The 27,143-nt window shown below is 38.7% G+C and overlaps 1 protein-coding gene across 1 annotated transcript in view; it reads left to right on the top strand.

Annotated features, from left to right (window-relative positions):
- The window catches only part of gmds (GDP-mannose 4,6-dehydratase), a 103,419-nt gene extending 78,760 nt beyond the window's left edge, over window positions 1-24,659 (top strand). The window contains exons 8-11 of the mRNA XM_063001430.1: window positions 4,814-4,932; window positions 7,419-7,515; window positions 20,294-20,362; window positions 23,152-24,659. Of these exons, the coding sequence (XP_062857500.1) occupies window positions 4,814-4,932; window positions 7,419-7,515; window positions 20,294-20,362; window positions 23,152-23,214 (348 nt within the window). The 3' untranslated portion in view covers window positions 23,215-24,659. The remainder of the gene's footprint in view (window positions 1-4,813; window positions 4,933-7,418; window positions 7,516-20,293; window positions 20,363-23,151) is intronic.
- Window positions 24,660-27,143: the final 2,484 nt, after the last annotated feature.

Below are 27,143 nucleotides of genomic sequence, written 5' to 3' on the forward strand. Positions count from 1 at the left end.
TTGTGTGATATATGTGTGTGTGTGTGTGTGTCGTGAACAGGAAGGGGGGGAGGTTGGCCAGGGCCCCTCCGCTGTCCCTCACAGAGGTAATGATCCAGAACAGAAGACTAAGTAAAGTCGAGGGTGAGACACGAGTGGCTTGAGTTAGGGAGGGCGAGCTGAATGGAAGAGGTGCGGCAGAGGTACACCGGAGGTAACTGAGTGGAAAAGAAAAAAAACATCCCATTTTTTCCAGCGCTTGTGCTTTACAACACCCACCAGGTCTACACCGAAGGTACAGACTGATGAGTAGGCATGTCCCAGTCATGAAGGTCCAGTATAGGTCACTTCAGAGTTACAGGGTTCCCAATACTTTAATACACTTGATGCTGTCCTCGTCTCTTCTGATGCAAACATGCTTCCAGATTAATCAGTGTTAAAAGATAGACGTTTAATATTTTGGATTAGGATCATTATGTTTTATTAACCGTGTTCGTTTACACACTTAAACCGCCTCCCCAAAGTAGAATTAGACAAATATTCAGCTTGGCACAGGTTTAAAAACATCACAAGACTTGGCACAAGTTCTCGACAAAATATTTGTGATGAACCACTTTTTGAAGAACCTGTAAAGTGGGTTTCTAAATCAAACCCAAACCAGATGTGTGGATTTATATCTGAAATGTTTTAACTATGCGTTTTTGCATTCCATTGTACTCAGATCTCAGTATAAATATGGCATCTGACTTCATGTGCAGTAGGACGGTCACCTACGTTTTGGTTCCCAATTTAGAAGTCTGGTCCAGGTCCTCCTGGCTTGAGTTGGCCAGTTTAAACACGTCTGACCTCACAGTCACACTAATTGATTTTTTTCACTGTTTTGGTTTGCTGCCTTTTTTAAAATTTGCAAGGACCCACCACCCCAGTCCACAGTTCAGATTAAAAAACATTGTTTATGTTGTAATGAGGGCCCAGCAAAAAGGTCCTGGGTTCAATCCCCAGGTGGGGTGGTCCAGGTCCTTTCTGTGTGGAATTTGCATGTTCTCCCCATGTCCACGTGAGTTTCCTCCGGGTGCTCCGGTTATCTCCCACAGTCCAAAGACCTGCAAGTGAGGTAAATTGGAGACACTAAATTGTCCATGACTGTGTTCGATATAACCTTGTGAACTGATGAACCTTGTGTAATGAGTAGCTACTGTTCCTGTCATGAATGTAACCAAAGTGTAAAACATGACTTTAAAATCCTAATAAACACAAAATTAATGGAACCTTGTAATGATTGGTGGCAGATCTGATAGTGCAGGCTTTTGGATCATTTGTTCAGTAGTCAAAATAATGATGAGCAATACAAACCTATTGCTGTGAACATTAGTCCAATGGTCCAGATACAATAAAAAGAAGCCTGATGGATTTAGAGAATTCTGTATTAAAAATTACACTTGGATTTCTTGCTATGGGCTCTCTGATACCATTAAGCGTTATCTATAGGGCCCTAAATTCACAGGAAAATGTGCTTAATAATGACCTTGTTTTTAAAAAATCACAAATTTCACCAATTTTAAAGACGAGTGCCACAAATTTATGGCAGTCATTAAATAACACTCATACAATTAATGATTAAATAAATAAATGCCGTGTATTAAATGTAAACCTAGAACACCCAGCAACGGTGCGAGGCTTCATGTTCTGTCTCAAAGGCGAAACATTCTCGTCCGCGTTTTTACACTCCTCCTCTGTGTCCACAGAATTGGTTGGAATTTTCCAAACTCAGTTATCCAAGTACTGTTTTAAGCTCTTTAGACTTCAACGTCTTGGACATTTTGCCTAACTGATTGCTAACTGAATTGCCGTAGGATTGCTAGGTTAATTTGCCCTATAGTGCAGATTTATCAGTAAGCGTGAGACTCTTGAACGTTATGCGAGTGAAAAATGTAAAATCGCTAAACACCAAATTTCACCGCAAATTGCATATTACACGGGAAACGGCTCATTTCACGGTTCGTGTTATGATTGTCACGGCCGTGAATTAGGTAGAGCCTTAAATTAGGGGAAGACTTAAAGCTGTACTGCTGACAATAGCAGATTTTGTACAAAGTACTAACATGCGTCACTGTGCTAATTTGCGCTGCTTTAGCACAGCATTATTGTGTTTATACTGTATAACGATAAAACGGCTCTTTCTCCAGTTTTCGGTCGTAAGTTACAAATTAGAGCTGCTGCTACATATTGCGAAATGTAACGTGTTTTTAATGATAATTTTAGTTTTCAAAAAGTGTGAGAAATCATCACTAGGCAAAATTACAGTTATTAATTGATGCTTTAATATCATCTTTGGTCAAAGCACACCTTTGTCTCGTCAGGCATCTGAGCACACGGATACGTGTTACAGGGAAAATGAGCTCAGACTAGAGCTCGGTCTAACTTTATTTCAGATGAATTTGGATGGAAAGCTCATGGACTGTACACGTTGTGGGAACATTACAAACACTGGTGTTAAATGGATCACAATGGACTGTAGACGCTTTAACAGTTAACGATGTGGGTCGACATGATGTTATACGTGTTGCATCTAGAAATGGTTGATGTTAGTACCCTGAGCGCCTGTTTTCAGTGGCAGGGTTACGAACAGGAAAAGATCCTCACTTTTGCCAGATGATGTGAACAGCTGAAAGATGGGTAGCTGTTAACAACTCTATAAAGGCATTGGCTGGCTTTCTAAAGATAATTTAGATTTAATAATTTTATCATAATTTTATTAATTGTTTATATTGGTAAACATGTTCTTGCAATAAAAATGTGCATAACTATTCAAATTTTGGTTAGTTATTTTTGGTTCTTTAATCGCGATTTAAAATTGTAATTGTGTGACAGCCCTTATACGTATATACAGTATATTTCACGTTCTTGATTTTCTCTCATATTCACAGTAAAAGACTGTGTATCCAAGGGCGTGAGAACAAGATCTGTGGTTTACAACTAAAATAAGATCAAAGAATATAAATGATTTCCTTACAGACTAAAAAGGTCTTCAGCTCTCTGTTCTCACACATTTACCATGAGTTAAGATCTGCAGATTTCGGACAGCAGATTTATAGTAAACTTTCTATTTTCAGGTGACCCCTCTCTAACTTTTCCTCCCTCTATTCCTCCTCCTACCCTCATTTCTAATCTCCTCCCCCGTCCGTATCTTTCCCTCTTGCCTCCCATGCGTATGTCTGGTGCCTCATTTGCAGCTGATGAATGGAGCATATGAGTGAAGCCGGGGTAAATTATGAGTGTGAGTAAACGTTGAGGCTCAGTGGTGATCTGCCCGGCCTCCCACTGCAACAGACGAAACGTGCTGATGGACTCTTTATCCCTTGACCGACTCCGGGGGGGGGACGAGTTAAGCGTCTGCCACCGAGCCAACTGGCTTTAGCTACGAGCCTTCAGTCCACCACACCATCACATACAGTGTGGTTTAATAGCGGGTGTGTGCGCTTGGGAGAGTTGGAGCGTGATCTGCTGATGCTGACCAATTCCTCTGAGGCAGACTCATCTTTTCAGCCCATTTATCCAACCCTCTTTTGCCTTTTAGATCTTTTGGTCTCCTTCCTAATGATAGTGTGTATCTGTGTGTGGTGATGTTCTGACCTGGAAACTCCTGTTTTCATTCCCACAATTTCTATCCCAGGAGGATATGTTATGGACGTCATTTCTGGGATGGGTGTGTGTGTGTTGGAGAGTGTGTAGGACCACATGAATGCACCAGAGATCTTACTATAATAATTCTCTTAAGAACTGGTGTGTGTGAACTCAGGGATGTTTCTCGCCTTGTTAAATAATTGTTTTAAAAAGACAATTTTCTGACCACTAGCATGTTAGCTCTGCTAAATACCTCACATTGTACTGTATGTAGCTCTGCAGTTTTGTCTTGCTTTGTTCAGGTACAAGCAGTAACAGGATACAAGATTCCAAAATATGTGATTCATAGCGTGTGTATACACCGAGCAGCCATTACATTAAAACCACCTCCCTGTTTCTACACACATTGTTCATTTTATTGACTTCCCTGACCATATAGGACCACCACAAGACCACCACAGAGCAGGTATTATTTAGGTGGTGGATCATTCTCAGCACTGCAGTGACACTGACATGGTGGTGGTGTGTTAGTGTGTGTTGTGCTGGTATGAGTGGATAAGACACAGCAGTGCTGCTGGAGTTTTTAAACATCTCACTGTCACTGCTGGACTGAGAATAGTCCACCGACCAAAAATATATCCAGCCACCAGCGCCCTGTGGGCAGCGTCCTGTGACCACTGATGAAGGTCTGGAAGATGACCAACTCAAACAGCAGCAATAGATGAGCGATCGTCTCTGACTTTACATCTACAAGGTGGACCAACTAGGTAGGAGTGTCTAATAGAGTGGACAGTGAGTGGACACAGTATTTAAAAACTCCAGCAGCGCTGCTGTGTCACATACACACACACACACTTTTCCTCCGCTGTTCTATTCCCTAAATCATTCGTCATGTTTGTCAGGATTGATGTTTAATAAGTTTGTTGCTTAATTTCTCTTCCTTCTTGATGTTTTGTAGATGATTTGAAGCTTAGACTTTTTTGATACATTGAAATAATTTGATACACATTTTTCCTCCTAAAAGCCTCTTTGTGGGCCTTGTTTTAGCTTATATATATTAGATTATAGCACTAAGTGCTCTCCCCCATTTCCATTTAGCTGGCCTGTTGTGCTGTGAAGCACTAAAGCAAATCCTTACAATGTAATAGTAACTAGCAATGCTAAGTGAAAAGGGCATATTATATTTAAGGTGTTATTCTCTTACTTTCAGGCCATGTGGCTGATGCTGCAGCAGAAGGAGCCGGAGGATTTCGTTATAGCGACGGGAGAGGTGCACAGCGTGAGGGAGTTCGTGGAGAGAGCTTTCAAACACGTGGGAAAGACTATAGTGTGAGTACACAAGCATACATCTAATATGTACTGCGGATTCAGTAAGTATTCACAACCCTCGACTTGCACAGTTTATGCTGTAAATACTGTTTTACCCATCAGTCTTTAAACTGGATCATTTGGTTGTTCCAGAAACAACATTATCATTTAACCAGGGTGTCCGTGCGCTACTGAGAATGATCAAAAGGAAAGGAAATTGAGAAAGTTAGTGAGTTTAAATATTTAGGAGTGACTCCCAATTAAAATTTGATACTCACGTAAAGAAATTGTCCAAAACTATTAAAACTAACTTAAACAGCTTTTGAATGATGACCTTGCATTTCACTCAAGGCTGCAAAGATGTATGTGCATGTTATGCTTTATTGCATGTCATATTGTGGAACTGTATGGGGTCAAGCTTCTCAAACAACAATCAAACCTGTAATGTCATTATACAAACAGGCGTTAAAAGTAATGGATCGGAATTCATAAGAAGAAGACAGAAGATATCCTTTATATGTCATATATACATATACAGTTGTACAGTACAATGAGTAGTTGTTGGGGTCAGAGCGCTGGGTCAGTCATCGTACGGCGCCCCTGGAGCAGACAGGGTTAAGGGCCATGCTCAAGGACCTGGATTTGAACCGCCAATCTTCCGGTTGATAGCCCAAAGCTCTACCCACTAGGCTACCACTGTCCTGGATGGATCGGAAATCAGTGAGATGGCATCATTGCGAAATTCGAGAAAGATACAACTTGCTGAGTTCTGATGATTTTATAAAATTCTCTATCCTAAAGCTCGTCTTTAAGTGCGTAAATAATCTTGCAACAAAAATATTGTGCCAGTTCATTACAAAGCAGGAAAACAGTGGAGTGACAGCCAGGGGAGAAGTAAGTGGCAACTGTATAATGCCGGTGTATAGAACAACTTTTGGTCATTGATCTTTTACAGTTAAAGGTGTACGATTATGGAATTTATTACCTTCAGAAATCAAAACCCAAAACGAATTGAAAGTTTTTAATATAAAGGTAAAGCAATGGTTTAAACAGAAACAAACTTGTGAACACTGTAAGTATTGGTTGATAAACAGATATAAAGATGGACTCATCACAAATGTAATCACTCAAATGAGTATGTTGTTTTATGTATTTTATGTATTTACATTTTGTACTATTTTGTTATAAAAGCCTAACCAGTGACTGGGGCTGCAAATTAGCTTATGCTAGAAGCCTTTTATACAATACATCTGGTGCATTTTATGTAACATTGTTTATTTGTATTGTCCCTGTTTATTAAACTATTAAAATAAAATAATAAATATAAAACTAGTTATTTAATTAGCAGGGGTGCTTTAGAGGTACCATTTTACTGATGTATAGGCTAAATTGTTGAAATTGTGCATAGCAAAACATGAGCTACAGTCAGTTATTAGACCCCTACACTAATAACAATGTTTCTATTTGGCATTTTTCTTAAGTTTTATAAATCTTTTAGTCTGAATAAGTAAAATATCTGAATAATAACTTTTGAGTAAAAGGTTTAAAAGATGTATATGAATATACACGGTGGCTAAGTGGGTAGCACTGTCTCCTCACAGCAAGAAGGTCCTGGGTTCGATCCCCAGGTGGGGCGGTCTCAGTCCTTTCTGTGTGGAGTTTGTATGTTCTTCCCGTGTCTGTGTGGGTTTACTCTGGGTGCTCCGGTTTCCTCCCACAGTCCGAAGACATGCAAGTGAGGTAAATTGGAGACACTAAATTGTCCATGACTGTGATTGACATTATAGACTTGTGAACTGATGAATCTTGTGTAATGAGTAACTACCGTTCCTGTCATGAATGTAACCAAAGTGTAAAACATGACATTAAAATCCTAATAAACAAATAAATAAAAGAAGTTGGAGTAAAATTTGATGATCCATGTTATCCCAGCATGATTTTACAGTATTCAAAAGAGGATCTAGTGTTACTGAATATTTGGCTTTCTCGCTTTCTCTGTTTCTCTGTATTTAAATGCTCCCATTAATGCTCAAAGGGATTTAGGTCAGTTTAGTTTAAAGGAAAGTTCATAACAGTCAGTACTTCTTGATCTTCTTACATTTACACTGTCTTTTTTCCTTGTGTAGTCTTAACATTTTAATACTCCTCTTTTCCTTAGGGTCAGAAATGACCTGCCTTCACTAAATTCCCAAAAGAAGGCAGCTTGATGACATTTTAAAACCCAGTTCTATTTTGCATTATAAAAAGGCAAATCTTAGGCTTAAATAAGATTAAGAGGATCTTTGCTAATAATCCTGTTTGTGAGTCATTTTTGACTCTTAAGACAACTCGTAGGTTAATTAGTTGTTGGAAAGTTGTACAGTTGGAGATTTATTATGAATTAAAGTCAGAAAATATGAACAGAAGCATTTTTACTAGTGTTCTCATACTTTTGCCCCCTACTGCAGCTGATATACGCTTGTGTCTCTGTGTATATTAAATGTACACTATTTGTTTGTCTTCTACAGGTGGGAAGGGAAGGATGAGAAGGAGGTCGGTAGGTGTCAGGAGACAGGAGTCATCCACGTCAGAGTGGACCCCAAATACTACCGTCCCACTGAAGTGGTGAGTTTTTAACCAGTGATTTTCTCATCACTGCCTTTTGTGCAACATCATTCTGTCTTATCTCTGTGGTTGCCAGCTTTTTTTATTAGCCGGGTCACGGTAGGTCACAAAAGGCGCCGTCACAGGCTGCACACACAGAAAATCATATAGGAATAACAGATCTGTAGCATAAACATAAAGGCCGTACCTCAATGTGATGCAGGCTGCCTACAGCACACAGTCTAGGAAGCTTTGCCTTCACAAATACATGTGTGTGTGTGTATGCGCATGTGTAGAAGAGTGGTCAGTGACTTAAAAATAATTCAGATTTATTAAATGGTTGTTGATTGACTTCATATTTCAGTGTATTTTTGTAAACAGCTTTATCCTTGTCAGGATCGTGGTGGGTCTGGTTCTTCCAGGCAAGGCAAAAATATTTCCGTAGCCATTCACGCCTGCCAACCGGTAGCACTGCTGAGATTCAAACCCTCGAGCACCCTGTCTGACTAAACACACACACAGACACACACAATTGAAAAAGCAGTGCAGCTTATCTGTCATGAGAAAGGAAAAGTGAGAAGGAAAAGCGTTTGACCTTTGACCGTGCAGTTAGGAAAGAGACTGTTCTTCTTCATGTTCACTAGACCTGGAAGTATCTGCCACTGGAGGAAATGATTAAATGCTGCGTTTCAGTCACAAGTACTTGAGTCATTGCAGGATTCCCACAGCTCTCGAAAGGATGCGCTGGTGCTTTTATGGGCAGTGATAGCTCAGAGGGTAAGGTCCTGGATTATTGATTGAAAGGTTGCTGGTTTGGGTCACACCAACACTAGGGCTTCTGGGCATTGTAATAATAATAATATTAATAAAAGTTTGACCTTTATTGCACCTTTCACCAATAGGCTTTTGACATTATATATAGGAGAGGAAGAACAGAATAAAGTGGGTAGGTCCTGGGTTCGATCCCCAGGTGGGGCGGTCCGGGTTCTTTATGTGCGGAGTTTGCATGTTCTCCCCATCCTATAGGTACCTTGTCACTAGGATGTATAAACCAGTGCATTGTAGTGCCGTTCCCAAGCCCGGATAAATAGGGAGGGTTGTTTCAGGAAGGGCATCCGGGGTAAACACTGTGCCAAATCAATAATGCGGATCTCGAGCAGCCGAGGAAATGGAGGAAGAACAAAATAAACATATGGGATTTCAGTTAAGATTTATTAATCACTGGACCTGGTGGTATTAGTTTCCTTTAAGTAGAATCTGATATTGTGGTTAAGTTTTTAGTTTAGCTTAATGTTATTACATGTTTGCATTAACATTTTACTGGTTCTGTTGGTGTTTAATATTTTCTTTGATATTGTCGCAAAATCTCTTGTTGTGAAGACAGTGGTGTTAAATGTTTCCTTGTGATCAGCTTCTGCTACTTCTGTTTCTGTGGTGCTTATTAACCATAACTTAAGTGGATAATATGTTGTATACTAATATGTACAAAATAACGGTGTTCAGTTTAGTAGTTTGGGAGACCTTCCCCTCCACTAGGCCTGATACTGTTGGTATTATGGGAAACGTTTCCTCGAGGTGGTCTAGTGCTGCTATAAACTTTTGCTTAAGGTTGGAGCCGATTCCTTTGGCCAGTGATTTTCTCCAGTGCACCAGAATGTTTCCTTCACTTCTTCTGGTTGTGTCGTTGAATATTTCCTGCTTGTAAACTGGTGCTGTTGGTAATGTTTTCTTTAGACTAATGCTGAACACAGCTGAAAACATCTTGCTGAACTACACAGTGTGCACTCGGGTATTCTTAAACCAGTTTAAATTCATACGTCCGTTTTATGTACTTATGCACTGATTTAAAGGAATTTTATTAGGCATTTTGGGAAAACAGGACTACAGACAGCCAAAAGCTTTTTATTATTATTGTTCAGTGCCAGACAGTCTTAAGGAAGTCCCTGTTTCTTTCTTTTTCTTTTAGTACTTTCATAAGCCTCTAGTCTTTTTTAAGCATTTAAAGTCTGTTACAGAAGCCTAAAGCATGTGTTAATGAAAACAATCTCAGACTGACACGTGTAATAAAAAGCAAGGAATTAAAGCCCCATCACCTCATCGCATGTTTGTGGGTATGTCTTAAATCTTAAGGATTATTAGGGATTAGAATATAGCTGGTGGTATTAAAGACGGATTAGTTAGTAACTTTGCTTGAGTAAACAAGGTTCTTGACGTTCTTCAGTGAGACACAGGTGAATATTAAGCAATAAATGTCCTAAGGTGTACAAAAAGTGAGTTTAACAAGAGGCTGTAAATAAAAGTTTGACAGTGTAAAATAGTTTGTATTGTACTTTGACTCAAAATACAGAACGATTGAACATCTTCCCTTTTTTTTTGAGTGATTCTCAATAACACATTTCAGTCACTACATGGCTGGATCACCTGAATTATTGTACATATGGGGAGAGCATTTAATATACAGGTTAGTAGAGATTCACACGTGTTTTTCTTTTCTGGTTACAAATCCTGGTGCTCCACACAAAGCTGAGTTTTTGGGTATGAGCATATGTATTACTGCCAACTCTGACACAGTATATACATGTGTTTATGTGTATGGAATAGTTCTTAGAACTGGTAATGAAATCATAAGGCCAACTTTGGGGTCTGCAAAACCTCCAAGCTCTCCTCCAAGTGTGTAGATCTGCCCATTAGCTGCAGTTAGATAAAGAGACAGTGATTATGGGTTGGGATCACTGGTGGATGAATGTATCATTTTGCTACCCCTCTTTCAATCTAAAAGAAAAGGAGGACAAACCTTGCCTTGCCTTCGGTCACTGTTTGTGGCCTGTACTCCTCTTAAAGGAGGTTTTCTTTAAGTAGTCTTCTTTCTTTAAGTAGTCTTCTCCCACCTCCTAAAATATGTCAGGAGGTGTGTTGGCCACTCTCAGTTGCTCCCAGGTGTCACTGAGTGAATGATTACACAATAGACTATATAGTTGGTAATTTCCTGTAATGAATTTTGCTCTGTCCAGGGTGTATTCTTGCCTTGAACACACACATTTCAGTGTTTCCAGCTCTGGAACTGTCATGATACTTAATTAAAGAGACATGATACTGATGATAAAATTGATTAATAATAAAATGTATATATTGGAATCAGAAGACTATGCCTTTACTCATGTACCATTTAATAAAAAGTGTTGCCTGTACATCCCATTACATTTAAAGCATTTAGTACATTTAGACACTTTTATCTGAAGCGGTTTACAGACTGACTACAGCCAAGCAATTGAAAGCTAAGCACCTGTCAGTGAAGAGGCTTGACCCAGCGATTACTAGTCCAGCACCTTAACCATGGTGCTATTTCTTATAATATAGGTTCTGTGTAATTAATACATTTGATTAATTAATAAATCAATACTGTAATGAGCAGCTTCTTGGGTCTATGACAGTCTGAGTATTACTGTTTGTCTAGACTGTATGGATATCGATGTCGCCCTAGTCCCAGACGTTATGGTGATTAATGTTTTTCATATTTGGCTGGCTATGTGGGACTGTATGCAACTCTGAGCCGAGTTTCTGCAGCTTGTGCGTTTTTTGTGAGTTTATACGAGCAGTGAAGTTTCTGTACCGTGTGTGACTCCAGATCTGACCATATACGACAGATTTATGATGACATCAGTGTAATAGGTCAGAGCCATTAAATCTGAGTGCGAACGATGTCGTAAAGTGTCTGGCCGGGTGCCAGGCAGATCTCAAACGTGCAGTAAAGCACGTTTCTGATGCCCAGCCTTTCCTCGAGGTGACCGTATATATATCGAGTTCACTTTTATTTTTATTTACCGCACTTCTGCGAGCTGCAGAGCTGCGAGCGTGCCGTTCACAAGCGACATACGTGTACATACCGTTGCTACTGTGTTTCTTAGCGTCTCGTTTGCCTATAGCTTTCGGCGCTTCTCTTAAACACTTGTCCACGTCAGTCTGCTTTAGCGCTGAGGCTTTTCAGATGGAACGTGCCCCGGGTTACAGCACGATCCTGAACCTGGAGGATAGAGACAAGTCTGCGAGACAGTGAGAGAGACTCGGAGACGGAGAGACGATGACAGATGAATAGTGAAGGCGACTTAAAGAGCTATGCAATGAGAAAGGAGGGAGGCTGAGGCAGGGAAATAAATGGGGAGAGAGTGTAAGTTCTCCCCTGGCCTTCTCTCTGGTATTTCCTGAAGGACTTTGACTGAGCGGAACCACCCTGGGCCCCACGGAGGGGAGAGGGGAAAAGGAGAGAATGTGGTTTTGTGAAATGTGAAAGAGTTCATACAAACTATAAATGTAAAGAATAGAGCCATAAAAATGTACCCAGCAAGCTTAATGCAAACTTTTGGGTCTGTTTTCACATTGTTTAAGCAGCACCGAAAATAGATGTGACAAAATATGAAGGAAAGAGAGACGTAAGTAGTAATGATGCATTTCTTTTTTGTCATTACTTTTTGTTCATTTCTTAATTTTACCTTCTGTCCATGCACACGTAGATGAAGCCCCATCTTCCAGAATCTAAGACTAATAGTTTTTATTTTTGTTGATTTGATCACAGCCTGTCTTATCTTTTCATCTCTTTGTGATTGGTTTAACTGACTGATTTAACTATAATCTGGATTAATCTATAATCCGGTAATTAATACTCAAACGTCTAATATTGCCAGGCCAGACTTACTGATTTATTCATTTAAACGGTTCACCAGTGTATGAAATCAATGCTGGCGTTACCTTGGCAGAAGAAACGTGGCCAATTCAGCTCCTAACTTCACCCCCTTTGTACATGTATGTTTCTCCAATCATGTTTTAGCAGCTCCTGGATTTACTTTCGCTCCCTTTGGCATCATTACACATTTTTGCAAAAGAAAACGTTTCACCATGTTTTTGGTTAGGACGTGAAGAGATCTTAGATGGGAGTGTATCTATAACGTAATGCACAGGAGAGTGTAAACAAGTCCTGCCATCCTTCGACTGTGCATTTCAGCCATTGTTTTCTTATAGGACGGATGCTTTGATCATATTGCTTTAACAATCATGTTTTGTTGTGATTTCACAATATTACCCTTCGATTTTTCTTTCGGCTGCTCCTGTACTCATGGGTCACTACAGCATGGGTCATTTTGGTCCACTTACCTGCTTTGGTACATTTTGACACTGGGAAACCCTTCTTATTTTATCTGGACTTGGTACCTGGCCACCCCACCCTCGTTTCTCAGACATAGCCAATCATGTCTGTGTATACGCCAAACTGGCCCACAACATCACTGAGATTCAAACCCCATATCCCAACACTAGTGTGCTAGTGTGTTCTACCACTGCACCACCTCAGCGCCCACAACAAATAACAATATTATTTTATAATAACTGTTTATAGTAACTGTATATATTTATCAATACATATCAATAGTAATAGGGTATGAAAATGCTGCGTTCAAGTCAGTGTTGAAAATATCATATTTACAAGATAAGTATCACAAACACACAGATATTTTTAATAATTACTAGATTTTACAACATGATTTTACAACATGCTTTTAGACTAATGAGAAGGAATACCATTAAGGTACACTATATGGACAGAAGTATTTACCTCTTAACTCAATGTGCATATCTGTTTATTTAGCATAGTGAATAGTATTAAATTAAAGTAAGAAAAAGAGAGAGTGATAATGGGTTAAGATTTTTGTTGGATGGATGTGTTTGTCCTCCTTTTCTTTCAAATTGAAAAAGGGGTAGCAAGGTGATGCAGGGTCCTTGACTTTTGTGTCTCTCTCTGGCCTGTACTCCTCGTTGGAGGTTTCCTTTAAGTAGTCTGGTTTTCTCCTACTTCGTAAAATATATCAGTAGGTGTGTTGGCCACCTGTAGTTGCTCCCAGGTGTCACTGAGTGAATGATTACACAATGGACAGGCGGCACGGTGGCTAAGTGGGTAGCACTGTCGCCTCACAGCAAGATGGTCCTGGGTTCGATCCCCAGGTGGGGAGGTCCGGGTCCATTCTGTGTGAAGTTTGCATGTTCTCCCCGTGTCTGTGTGGGTTTCCTCCAGGTGCTCCGGTTTCCTCCCACAGTCCAAAGACGTGCAAGTGAGGTGAATTGGAGATACTAAATTGTCCATGACTGTGTTTGATATAACCTCGTGAACTGATGAATCTTGTGTAATGAGTAACTACCGTTCCTGTCATGAATGTAACCAAAGTGTAAAACATGACATTAAATTCCTAATAAACAAACAAACAAACAAACACAATAGACTATATAGTTGGTGATTTTCTGTAATGAATTGTTGCTCTGTCCAGCAACATTGTATTACATTTCTGTTATGCTTGCTTCAGACCTAATTTTGAATCCCCCCTCCCTATAATGGGAGCATTTGCTGTCTATTCTGGTGAAGTTACCTAAAACTTACAACTAAACACTAATACAAAATCAGTTTCCTGGGTGTCTATTTATTTTGCACCAGTGCAGCTAAATGGGAAACTTCCAAGAAAGAATTAAAGCCAGCATTAAAATTTTTGTTCTCATATATGTTTAAATGCAGACATGACATTTGCATACAATGATAAATCTGTCTACATTTGGTGGGCATGATGAAAGCAAACTGGTGGTTTTCTGTGAAAGTGAGGGCAGAAAGCTGCGGGACCGAGGAGGTTAATTGCAGGCTGCCCTTTCTAAATGACACGTCTCTGGGCTCGTTATTTTGATTGAGTAATTAACTCTGGCTCTCTCTCAACTCCTGAACTCCTGACACCTCACATTCCTCACTCTCTTACACACTGTCGCACACTCTCTCTCTCTTTCTCTCTTTCTCTTCCTCTCTTCATTCTGGATCATTTTTCATCCCAGGCGAGAGTGCAGGGTGAAAATATAGAAGGATTTAATCTTGCTAATGTTCTCATCTGACTAGTCTAGCCGGGCCAGCGCTAATCTTGAACGCGATAATGGCTGGGAAAATCCTTTAGCGAAAGTTGGCTGTAAGTTGCGTGGCTATAAGTGTGTTGTTGACACGACTGCATCGAATCCTGCATTGAACACAGAACCCCAGTTGTGTTTGTGTTTCCTAGTGTGAGGTTAAAGTAGCGATTAGTTGTGAGAAAACTACTTATTATTAGTGCTTTCTTTAAAAGGTACCATAACATTCGTAAGCATTACATAAAGCACATACATGGCCAGACGTATGTGGAAACCCTTTTTTATTTTCATCACTTATTATACAGCAGTTTGTGATTGTGCACAAAGTGAGATCTACAAAGTTATGAGTGGACAGGCTTGGTATGGCTTCCCTCCACTGGCCTGCACAGACTTGAGACTGGATGAAAAGTGGCTTGGTTGCCTCACTCGTTTATCTTCAACCCTTATAGCTGTGGGTGGCACTGTGGCTCAGTGGGGAGCACTATCACCTCACAGCAAGATGGTCCTGGGTTCGATCCCCAGGTGGGGCGGTCTGGGTCCTTTCTGTGTGGAGTTTGCATGTTCTCCCTGTGTCTGCATGCTCCGGTTTCCTCCCACAGTTCAAAGACGTGCAAGTGAGGTGAACTGGAGTTACAAAATTGTCCATGACTGTGTTTGATATAACCTTGTGAACGGATAATTCTTGTGTAATGAGTAACTACTGTTCCTGTCATGAATGTAACCAAAGTGTAAAACATGACGTTAAAATCCTAATAAACAAATAAACAAACTTTTGGGATAAATTGTAACTCGTGAGTAGAGTTGACAGATTTCACTTGTAACTAAATAAAACTGGAAGAATGGTTGGAGTGGTTGCCTTACATACTTTTATCTTCAACCCTCTGTAACACAGCCTTACTCTTCCCCTAAATATAGTGGTGTGTCCAGACCTAATTCAGTCAACTTAGCTGAAAATTGGACCTGTGGGTAGAAAACAGAGGACCTGGAGACCCTATTGACAACACAGTTTTTCTTCTTTTTTCCTCTGTGTGGATAGATTTGTATTAACACGCAAAGAACCTTGACAACTACAGTGGTACCTTGAAACTCAACGTAAGTTGGTTCTGGGACTGGCGTTGAGTTTAAAAGGTGTGGAGGTATTTTTTCCCATAAGGATGTTTGGAAAACCTAGTATTACCTAGTAATAACTTTTTTTTTTGTTTCCTTATGCTACTTAATCAGTAGAGTAAACTTATGAGCAGTAATAATTAAGAGAGGTTTAGTGTTTCTATGTCCTTCTTTTAATACATTAAGTCACATTAAGCTTTTTTAACAATAAGTGTTTTCGACTCTTGGAAAAGCTGATTCTCACAGTTTCTCAGAACCTAGAACAAGTTTAAAAGTGAAACAGTGAGGAAAATCCAGATAAACACAGATACATGTGGAGCTTTCAGACTGGATTTGATGGTTATTCCACACAAATGCAGATTCGTCTCGGATTCGCACTTGGATGACGTTTTACCGAACCGCTCAAGCTGAGCGCTGAACAAAGCAGCAGTCGCACACACGTTGAGTTTAAGGGAAACGTTGAGTTTAAGGGAAACGTTGAGTTTAAGGGAAACGTTGAGTTTAAGGGAAACGTTGAGTTTAAGGGTACACATTTCCTGACGGCGGGTGTTGAGTTTCAAAGATTTTGAGTTTAGGGGATGTTGAATTACAAGGTACCACTGTACCTAAATGTTTTATGAGAACCATGGATTCTTCATACAAATAGCTTTTCGTAACTGTAAACTGCGAGCGCTTGTTAAAAATGTCCTCTGCCACTTGCATCTCCGCTGGTATGAACACATTGATCATTGGTATTTCATCCAGAAGACTTTTTTTGTATATTTGATGAAATTATATTCCCTTTCTGGCATTCTGTCCACTGGGACATGACTTTGCGGGACACTCTGAAGCTATATTTGCTTGGATTCTTGGTTTCAAAACAGTTAGCATCAGCTTATTCCCCCCAGAACTGCTGACTATACCTCTAACAGTACTACATGCGAGTCTGGGAGAATTTCATTTCATCTCTAAAATTCCCACACAGTGTGTTTAACATCAGAGAGTATCTTTCTTCCACACACCCACACGGCTGGCCCACTTCTTTGTGTGTGCAGGCAGAGGTCAAACCCACAAACACTGGACAGCCTTATTTCCCAAGCCTTCGAAAGGTGGGCGGCAGACTTCCTGGCCCTCACACACCCCGGACGTGTGTGTGTGTGTTTTAATATAAATGGCAATTTAAAACCCCGCTTTTAATCCTGTGTTTTACCATTCCTTATTCATGACTTCCTGTTGTTTTCTCGGATATGGAGCACTCTTACTCTCCGCTGCAAACTTGGAAGCACCCCGTCGTTTCCTAAAAATAACACAGTTTTAGAGATTTTGTGCAAATTGCTACTGGTTTCTTTACTTATTTTAGGAGTTTTATAAATATTTATGTAATGACTTAGACCCTCTTTAGTGGTTGATGCCTTCATCAAACATTCGAAACTTTGTGTGTGAGTAATAAAGAAAGTTGCATTGGAGAATGAGATAAATGTAATTCTATGACAAATGTAATTCACTTCAGGCTTTTTAGAGAGAGGCAAATTATGTCTGTATGAAGGCGCCCGACCAGCCAATAGTGGATTCGAACCCTGGATCCCAGCAGTAGTGGGCTAGCATAATTATCTGCACCACTTGAGGGAAAAAAGGACATTAAGGCTTAGGAATTACCCAATTGGTCTTTTCTTTTCTTTATTAAACACAAAGCACCTAAGCAGACACTTTTCATTCGGCAGCAATGGGTTCTCAGTGTAACCCGTATGGCGTATTTAGAATCTCGCTTTGCCTTCTGTGAATCATTCATCACTTGTGTAGACAGCAGAGGTCGCGTTTCTGCAGCGACAATAAGGAGAAACCCCCCGCTGGCATTTCCTGCTTCAGGAACAGCCAGTAGGGCTGTAAAGACACTCGGCCAGATCGATAGCACCTCTGAACTCGAGAGCTTAAGGTTCTACAGTTCCTGCAAACATCACACTAAGAGCACAGTTTGCTGAAGGAAATGAATCATTTCAAATATGCTAAAGTGTTTGTTCATGGGACCATTATTAAAAAGACAACTTACTTTTGACAAACTTTTCACATGCTTTTAGACGATTCAGGTGTTATTTTTTACCTGATGCTCACACTAACTGAACGGCCTTGTCATTTAGGTTTATCCAGATTTCTTAATTGTCTTTATCTTAACAATCATTACTTTTAAATTCAGTATATTGAACATGTGGCAACTGAGATTTATACCATGTGCATTTAATAACTACATTTTAATGACCCATATTAGATAATTTTGGGATTTTAACATCATTAACATATTACACAATTATAGAGCAGCTCATGGTGTGTTTTTCCAAACACACACACACACACTAATCAGGTACTTGGATTGTTTCCTGTTAACATACTGTAATGCTAAAATGCCGTAATGTAGCTTAAGTTCTGTTCTCACTCACACACATGCTCTTGTTCAGATTCATTAGGTGATCTAAATGAACCAGGTTTTAATTTTTGCTAACTAGAGCAGTTAATTGAGTTAATTTCTTCTCTGTACATATCTGCTAAACCTGGTGGGAGGTGAAAGCAGCTGAGATTAATTTAGCTGTCAGTAAATCTTAATTATGATTAATATTGGGCTTTTATCTGGATCAGAACTATAATAGATATAAGCTGATGTATGTACTTGATATATTTTGTATTTTAATCAGTAGATGAAAGTCATGGCAGTTGATTAAAGAACAAACTTGATCCTTCACTAGTGAATGACTTTAGTGCTTAAAAACTAATTATTTATTTGATATTAAAATCAGCTGCATCTATTGTTTTGCTTAACTTGGCCTAACAAATTAGTATGTACATCATTTAAATATTAATTAAACTGTAGGTTTAAACATTCACAGACAGAATAAATATTATTTATGTTTTGTTTTTTTTTGCCAGCTCTTGTATTTTTAAGGGTTTGCCACAGCTGATCATTCCGGTCGGCATACCTGATCTGGTACTGTTTTTACACCAGATGCCCATCCTGACGCAACCCTCCTTATTTTATCCAGGCTGGGAACCAGCACTGAGAGCACTGACAAGTGCCCCTCCCAATGTCTAGACCTCCTCAGAGACCATTTCTGTGTGGATGGCTGACTGCCCGAATTTCAAATCTCAATGGTAGTGGGCTGGCGCTGTGCTGCACTACCCAAGCAGAATAAAGTCCAGAATAAAGATTATTGATATTAGACTAAAATTTGATCATAAACGTTTACATTTACTTTTAGTGACCCAGTGCAACGCTAAGCAGGATACACTGGATTTGTTAGAGTTCATTTGTATTTACATTTACATTTTCCGCATTTAGCAGATGCTTTCATCCAAAGCAACTTACAGCATTTTGACAGTGTACTGTCTTAGCAATTGAGGGTTAAGGGCCTTGCTCAAGGGCCCAACAGTGGCAACCTGGCATTGGTCGGGCTTTCGATTATTAGTCCAGTACTCTAACCACTAGGCTACAACTGCCTAAGCAGTGGTCAATCTCATTTTCAATGTTTGATGCTGAGATACTTTGTAGAACCCTTTAACAAACAAGCAGAATCCTAAACACTTGCCTCTTCACTATAACAGTTTTGGAATTTGTAATTTTTTAGTTGAATTTTTAACATTATATCAAAGTTTGCAATTGACTTACTGTTGTCATTAACATTAAGTTCTCATGTTCACTACTGCATTCCAACAAACTCTCTGTATTCAAACACATTTTATTGTAAATTAAAGTATTTTTGTAATCTTTTAGTATTGTCTGTATATGTAGTAAAACTGTTAATTATTTACACTTTTTATTAACAAGGTGATAATTACTGCTTAAAAGTTATAAATTGTTGAACTGTTAGCAAGAGAATCATTGTTATTTAGTAGTATTTCATTATTATTATTATTATTCCATCATGTGTTCTTTATTTTTAAAGGGTTTGTTTTGTGTCTTAACGTTATCCTTCCAGCTCTAAAAAATAATAATACATTTAACTTTTTATAAATGGTTTCCGGTGCCTTATAGAGGGTTCATAGAACTTTGCTCAAATGCAGCCTGATAAAGGCAGGTGGGTTAAAATCATTAATGATCAGAATAGCCTTTTACATACGATGAATAATCTGGTACAAATTCAGGTATCAGGTATTTAGGTTTCTTGTTTTTATGTTGTATTAGAATCTGGTGTTCAGATTGAAGATTAAAGTATCTTGTCCACATGAGCATTTGAAGATTAGAGTACTGCCTGAAACCTGATCTTAATGCAGTTATTAGTGTGCATATAAACACACTTTATTTGTATAAAAGAAACAGTGCTGATTGTTCAATATTTGACATGAAAGTGTCTTTCCAGATATAAAAAATAGCCAAACATGATGTTTCCCCTTTAAGAGGGTGTAAATGTGTATGTGTTTGTGTTCTGGTTCCTTGGTGCTTTAGTGTAATCAGATCAGCCATAAAGACTCAGGCTCTTTAACCTGGCACCCTGAGAATCTCTTTTAAAAAGCCATTTCTCATTCTGGCTCTGTCTCGCTATGATTGAGAGAGGCCAAGAGAGAAAAGTTAGGCCACTCGATTCCCATAATCCATCATGCTCAGTCATGGGGCATAGGGGTTAGGAGGGGGACTTGTTGGATTGGTGACCTGCTTTTCCCCTCACCTCTTTAAAAGTGTGACGTGTGTGTGTGTGTGTGTGTGTGTTTTGGGGTGCAGACAGAGAGAGAAAATTTGGGGTTGTGCAGCAAGGGAGGTCATGAAAGGCTGGAAGTTAATGTTTCTTTCTCTGTGTGTTTGTTTGTTTAGGACTACCTGCAGGGAGACAGTACTAAAGCGCTGAAGATGCTCGGCTGGAAGCCACAAGTGACATTTGAGGTAAAAACACAAACCAGTCGATTATTTTGTACAAAACAACTGAAAGCTATGACGATGTATTTTACTAGCTTACAAAGGGCCACCCAACACGGCCCAACAGTGGTGGGGTTTGAACCAGCAACATTCTGTTTACTAGCCCAGTACCTTAACTGCTAGGCTACAACTGCCACATGTGGTTTTTTGCAACATGTTAGCAGTATGTAAGGAGGCATTATTTTTCCGGAATATGGGGACGTCATTAGAAAAGTGTGTTTGCACCATAGGGTGCACCAAGGTGCTGTAAAATTCCCTGATATTTGTTGCAGTTATCTGATCAGTGGACCTGTTGATTTCCACATACATCCATACATTATTATGGAGCCTCTACTGTACCAACAGTTAGTAGCAGACACTGTGGTTTAAAGGCTTTTCCTACCAAATCCAGATGTTGGAACCTTGCTGAAGATGGTACAGGGTTCAGGTTTGTTCTCTTTACACCAAGCTGTGTCTCTATATTGGTTTCCTTATACACAACAAGTCCAGGTTTGTAATGCTCATGATGTACGATTTCTGTCAAGACTGGGTCACAGAGATGCTTATTTAATTCTGAGGTTGTTTTTGTGGTTGTGTTTTGTGCAGCTGACCTGTAAAGGCTCGTCCATCCCTGTCAGCTTTTATCTTCGACCACTGTTCCTTGTCGCTGATACAGCTTGTCTATGTTTAACATTTGCTGCCATGACTTTTAAAACTATTCCCCCTGAAACATAAAAAAATTGATACGTCTGCAATTTAGGAATCCGCTGGCCTCTGGAAAACCCAGTCGCCCTGTAATGAAATTTTAGGGGTTTTTAGGAGTTTATTTATAGCTGACATGCTGTTAAATGGCAGTCAGTTAAACTTTCTATTGCATATTTCTTATTGCACAATCATTAGTGCTATGTTTAATCTGTTTGTCCTGTGCATCAGTTTGCACAATTTTATTTGGTTTTGTGTAGTGTTTAATTTTTATACTTTATATTTTTTATACTTTATATTTTTATCTATGTACAGTACAGGCCAAAAGTTTGGACACACCAGCCAAAAGTTTGGACACACCTTCTCTTCAATGTTTTTTCTTGATTATTTTTATTTTCTACATTGTAGATTAATACTGAAGACATCCAAACTATGAAGAATTATGTAGTGAACCAAAAAGTGTTAAACAAACCAGAATATGTTTTATATTTTACCAACTCTACCTCTGCACAACCCAACTGATGGTCTCAAACACATTAAAAAAGCAACAAATTCCAAAAATTCACTCTAGACAAGGCACAAACATTCATTGAAAACCATTCCAGGTGGAAACCTAATAAAGCTGGTTGAGAAAATTTCAAAGAGTGTGCAAATCTGTCATTAAAGCAAAAGATGGCTACTTTGAAGAATCTAAAATATAAAACATATTCTGGTTTGTTTAACACTTTTCTGTTTACTACATAATTCCATACGTGTTCCTTCATAGTTTGGATGTCTTTAGTATTAATCTACAATGTAGAAAATTTAAAAAAAATTAAGAAAAACCACAGGAATGAGAAGGTGTGTCCAAACTTTTGGCCTGTACTGTATATATTATACTGAGGCGCTCCGGTGACACAGCCACAATTATACTATCTCACTACCGCTGGGGTTCAGGGTTTAAATCTCTGACAGTGCTATGAGCTGGTCGGGCTGAGGGGTTTGAGACCCCACGATAGATTGATGTCCTGTTCAGGGTCTGTTATGGCATTGCTCCCAGTAATTCTGCAAAAGCTGGACCCAGTGCAACCCTGACCAGGGTAAAGCTGTGGTCAAACATTAAATGAAATTAAAATATATCATTCTGTTGTTTTGTGTTGCACTTTAATTATGCTATAATTTCCCCTCCAAGGATTAATAAAGTGTTTTCTTATCTAATGAGAAATCACTTGTGCAGCTGTATTTGTGATTGTAATTTGATCACTGAAACATTAAGCTGCATTTTGGGCTATTTCTGTCCACTCTTAGTCCAGTCCAAGTCATATGCTGTTTTTGTTCACACCCATTATATTACAGCTAGAAAGGAAGATGCAAAGATTACTTGGCCTGTTGTCCATATAGGGGTGGGGTATTAAGCCTGATAGGGACTTTTCGTGACTGATGCAACTACGACCTCTGCTGGCTGATTGATGGCGCCTGCACAGAGACGGGGAAAAGAGTGCTGTCAGGGTGTGTCTCTCCGTACACAGTGCTGATCCGCATTGCACTCGTCAAAAGTGTAGGTGAGAAAATGCATACGGCTGCTGCCCACGTGTCGGAGGGGGTGTGGGTTAGCTTTGTTCTCCTCACATCAGAGCAGGGATCGTCACTGGTGGAGAGAAAGCATGATGCAATCGGCAAATTGGACGCACTAAAAAAAAGTTGAGAGAAAGAAGGGGAGAAAATGCATAAACAAAATATATATTAAAAAAACTAAAGTTGCTTTCAAAAGAAGCATTTATTACGGACTCCACTAGAAATACCGACTCTGTACTAATCTTCTTTCATTTCCATCAAAATTAATAAAGCATCTATCTACTGTATCTCATCTAAAAAAAAGTGCATTAAAGCTTTGAATTGTATTTAGATATGTGTGCTTTTACACATTTAAAATTGTAATTTAATAATGTATTTATCTGATACTGAATCTGAGTAGAACATTTTAAGATTTTTGGATACATCGGTGGATAATGTCATACTTTGTCATATTTTGTTGTACATAGATGTTTATTTATGTATTTATTTTTATTAAACCCGTGTGTAATAATGTTGTACAGGAGCTGGTAAAGGAGATGGTGGATGCAGATGTTAGTCTCATGAGGAGCAACCCAAACGCATGAGCCCGCAGCACATCAACATACCAGTGGCGTGTGGGTGGGTGTGGGTGTGGGTGTGGGTGTGGGTGTGTATGAAGGAGTACTCTTTTTCTTTTCAAGTTCGCAGTTCCTCCAGAAAGGCCGGTGCTGCTTTTTACATTCCACTTTTCTTTTATACTGATTCATGAGCATTTGGACATTTTTAGGGTTGTAACAATTGTATGCAATTATTAGGTTTATTATTTAAGATTATTCTTCCTGTTATGATGATTGTGAAAGGATGTAGATGTGTTTAATGACATTCTAGTTGTATAGCAGTTTTATTTTTCCCAAAGATACAAACAAGGTCAGTGTGCCTTCAAGGTTTTATCTTCAGTTCCTCCTGGAATTTTCTTTAACATTCATATAAATGTAATCACTTCTTGTTATATTTGTGCTAAACATCAGACAGACTTGCTTTTACATTTATTGCAAATAAATCACATTTCTTAATAGATCATTAAAGTAATCACAGAAACAAATCATGCAAAAATAATTAAACATTTTATAATAAACTAAATAAAACTGTTTTGTACATCATCAACATTGTTGTGAGCCACAAAAAATCAGCAACAGACATAAAAGACGTTTGTCCCACTTTATTTGACTATATTTTAATTATTGTCTGTATAGTTTACATGTGGAGGATCTATAAGAACGTTGATGTTTGTTACAATACTTTTATTACATTATTTAAATGTCAAATAGTAGTTTATTTTTAAATGTGATGTCTTTTCTTTAGTTTATTGTTATGCCTCATCCATAAAAGGTGCAAATAGTGTCACAAATATTGAGAAACACCACTGTCAACTCAAGCATTTTATACCTCACCAGTAAAGATGCTACAAGATCCTGGTTTGGGACAGAATTCTGTTTTATTTTATTTATTTTTAAAGGTGTCTATTTCCATTGATTCCTTTTTTTCTGAAAGTGTGCAGCGATCCTACAGTGCTTAATTTCATTACATTACAGAGTGTAAGCAGCTTTTTGGTGCAGGCTTTGTATATGGATTTGAAACATGATCAGACCAAGTACCTGTATATCTATAAAATAATGTTGGTCTGATAGCTGCATAATAATACTGGAAATCACAAATTGATTAGCACCAGGTGTTTTATTCAGCAGTTTTTTGCTTCAGCTGCTTGTACTAATATCTAAGCACAGTGATAATCACACATAGTGCTGATGTTGAGCCAGTTTGATCTAGCTATGAGGCGTTTTACTCTGGGCTTTCCCCTGTATAAAAATGAAATCACTGAGCCACTTCTTAAGCCCATCAATATATTTTGTGTATCGTTGAACCCCTAGCAAATTATTTCTTTTAAAACAGTTGTTTTAACTGTGCCAAGTAAAATATTAAAACACCTCACAACATGAATATGTAATCCTAATTTTGTTTATTAAATATGATTTTAAATCATTTTAAACGATCGACTTGTTGGTTTACTTTTTTGTCACGTGTTGCAAATAGTGATGTGTATAGACATCATTTTAAGTTTAAATGAAAAGCACCTTCTCCTGATAAATGTCCATGTGCATTATTATTTATCGGTAAGTGCAGACAAGCTTCTGACGCTTCTCTTGTGAAATCTTTGTCCATTCTTCTCTTGCAAAATCTTCCAGCTCATTGAGGTTTGATGGCTTTAGTGCTGCAGTTATTTTATTTTTTTAATATATTTTCTATGGGATTTAAATCTAGGAACTGAAAAAGCCACTCCAGGATATTTCAGGACTGTTTTTTAACCAAGCTTTGATTTACTTGTAAGTGTGTTTGGGATCATAGTCTTGCTGAAAATCCATTTATCACTAAGGTTCAACTTCACCACAGAAGGCAGAACATTCCTCCTCAAAATGCCTGGAAATACCTCCAGTATGTCTGTGAATCCACAGTGGCAAATCACATTGTTCTGCCAGTAGAATTGCTTTTCAATAGGGCAGTGGAAGCTCACTGGTTACTGGTCTAGTATTTGGAATACTGGAATTAAGGGTCATTATTGAGGTCCCAATATTTAATCATGTTGTAACCTAACAAGGTTTTATGTTTCTCATCCATACGTCACATTTTAGGACAAAACTGTCCTTACAGCACACTACAAGAAAAATGTGTCAATATTTGTTTCACATTGTTTTAAAAAGCCTATTATTATGTATATTACACTAAGAGTATAACAGTATGTTAGAGGATAGTCTACATTGTTTGTGGCGGGTGGCTGGCACCCATATTTCCCCTTATAGCTCCACTGTATGCCATACCTCATGCACTTTATTTAAACTATACTGTAGCTTACCTTCGGTGCTTACTTTGCATTTTAAAGTTGGTAGGCAGCTCAACTTTCCACCTGGATGCCTGTTGTATAGTAGGTCCACATTCAGCACAGGAGGTGTCACTGCGGCTCGTGCCAACATACTCAGGTTACCGAAGGGTCACCAGGCTTTGTCCCCCCCCCCCCCCCACGCTCCCCTGCCAGGCCACAAGCACAATTACGCCCTTGTGTTGTGAAGGAGATTCGTGTCCGCTAGAGCCATTTTCAAAACCACATACTCCTGAATTAAATAGCAGCGTATGTCAAAATTGTACAGTCTTTTAAGTTTCTGGATAAAGTACGCCCTACTATTTTCTCTCCAAGTGCTTAAGCTTGTCTTGCATAAATCTAGGAGCCATAGCACTTTGTTGTTGTGGTATTATTATTTTTTTTAAACAAAAGGTATTCTTTAATAAAGATTTTATAAGAAGTTGCTTCATAATTTTTTCAGTATTAAAACAGGGAAATTAGTCAATAAAGGCAAAAATATTGTAACCTACTTAATCTGATGTATCACACAAGAGGTTCTTGTCTGTAAATTCATATCTGATTACTAGGTGCCTTGGTTACTGTAAGCACTTTGCATTACTTAAAAGATTGGGTGTTCACATGCATTTACATTTAAATATGCCTCAAATTATATAGACTAATGCAAACAGAACATAATTAGTAACATTATTACTTAAACCACATTAGTTAAAATCTGTTGTTTTCTTAAAGTGGATAATCATGTTGTAATCAGCAAGTTAGATCTTATACCAATATATATGCTGTCTAAAAATGACCAATACAAGAACACTTTGAATTGTCTTAAGAAAACCAATTGTTTATTAGCCCACTACAAAACACATGGCTGATTTCTAAATAGCACCCCTGATGCTCTTTAAGTCCCATCAGAAATACCTTGATTTGATTTGAAGATGAACAAGCATGACTTTCACTAATATCATAATCTTCTAATTACTAGTTGGAAAGTTCGGGTTATTATTTTTATTATTAACACAGATATAGAGATTAAAAGCCACTTGCCTTTTTCTGAAGTGATGAATTCCTACAAAGAGCTTTAACAAGTATACAAAATCAAATTCTGCTCTCTGAATTTCTCCGCTGCTTGTGCTTCACCTCAACGAGACTGTAGGAGTCACTGTTTCAGCATCAACACAGTGTTATTCCAATCAACTCTTCCTTCGTCCCTGCCCTTTTCCCCAGACATGGCCAAACGTGTCTGTAGAGCAGCAGTCCAGGACTGTGGCACCACTGACACTCGAACTCAGGTCTCTGGAGTGATGGGCTAGTACTGTACATTAAATCACCACCCAAGATCCCCTTTTGTTTACAGTCGATTTTAATGAATCCCATATGTAAACAGATTGTATTTGTAAACTCTTGAGTATTTGTTTGCAACATGAATATTGCAGAAAATAGTACATGATATTTTATGGCTTATTCTCATTCACACTGACACATTCACATACTCACATTTTAGAAGGAATTTAGAAACGCTAATCCCCATGTTTCGAGAGGTGAAACAAAACCTATGTGGACTAAGGGAGAACATGACAAACTCATTTCAAAGTAATCAAATTCAAGGTTTGAAGCCAGCTATCCAAG

This window comes from Trichomycterus rosablanca, chromosome 9 (genome assembly GCF_030014385.1).
Source record: "Trichomycterus rosablanca isolate fTriRos1 chromosome 9, fTriRos1.hap1, whole genome shotgun sequence".
Taxonomy (NCBI): Eukaryota; Metazoa; Chordata; class Actinopteri; order Siluriformes; family Trichomycteridae; genus Trichomycterus; species Trichomycterus rosablanca.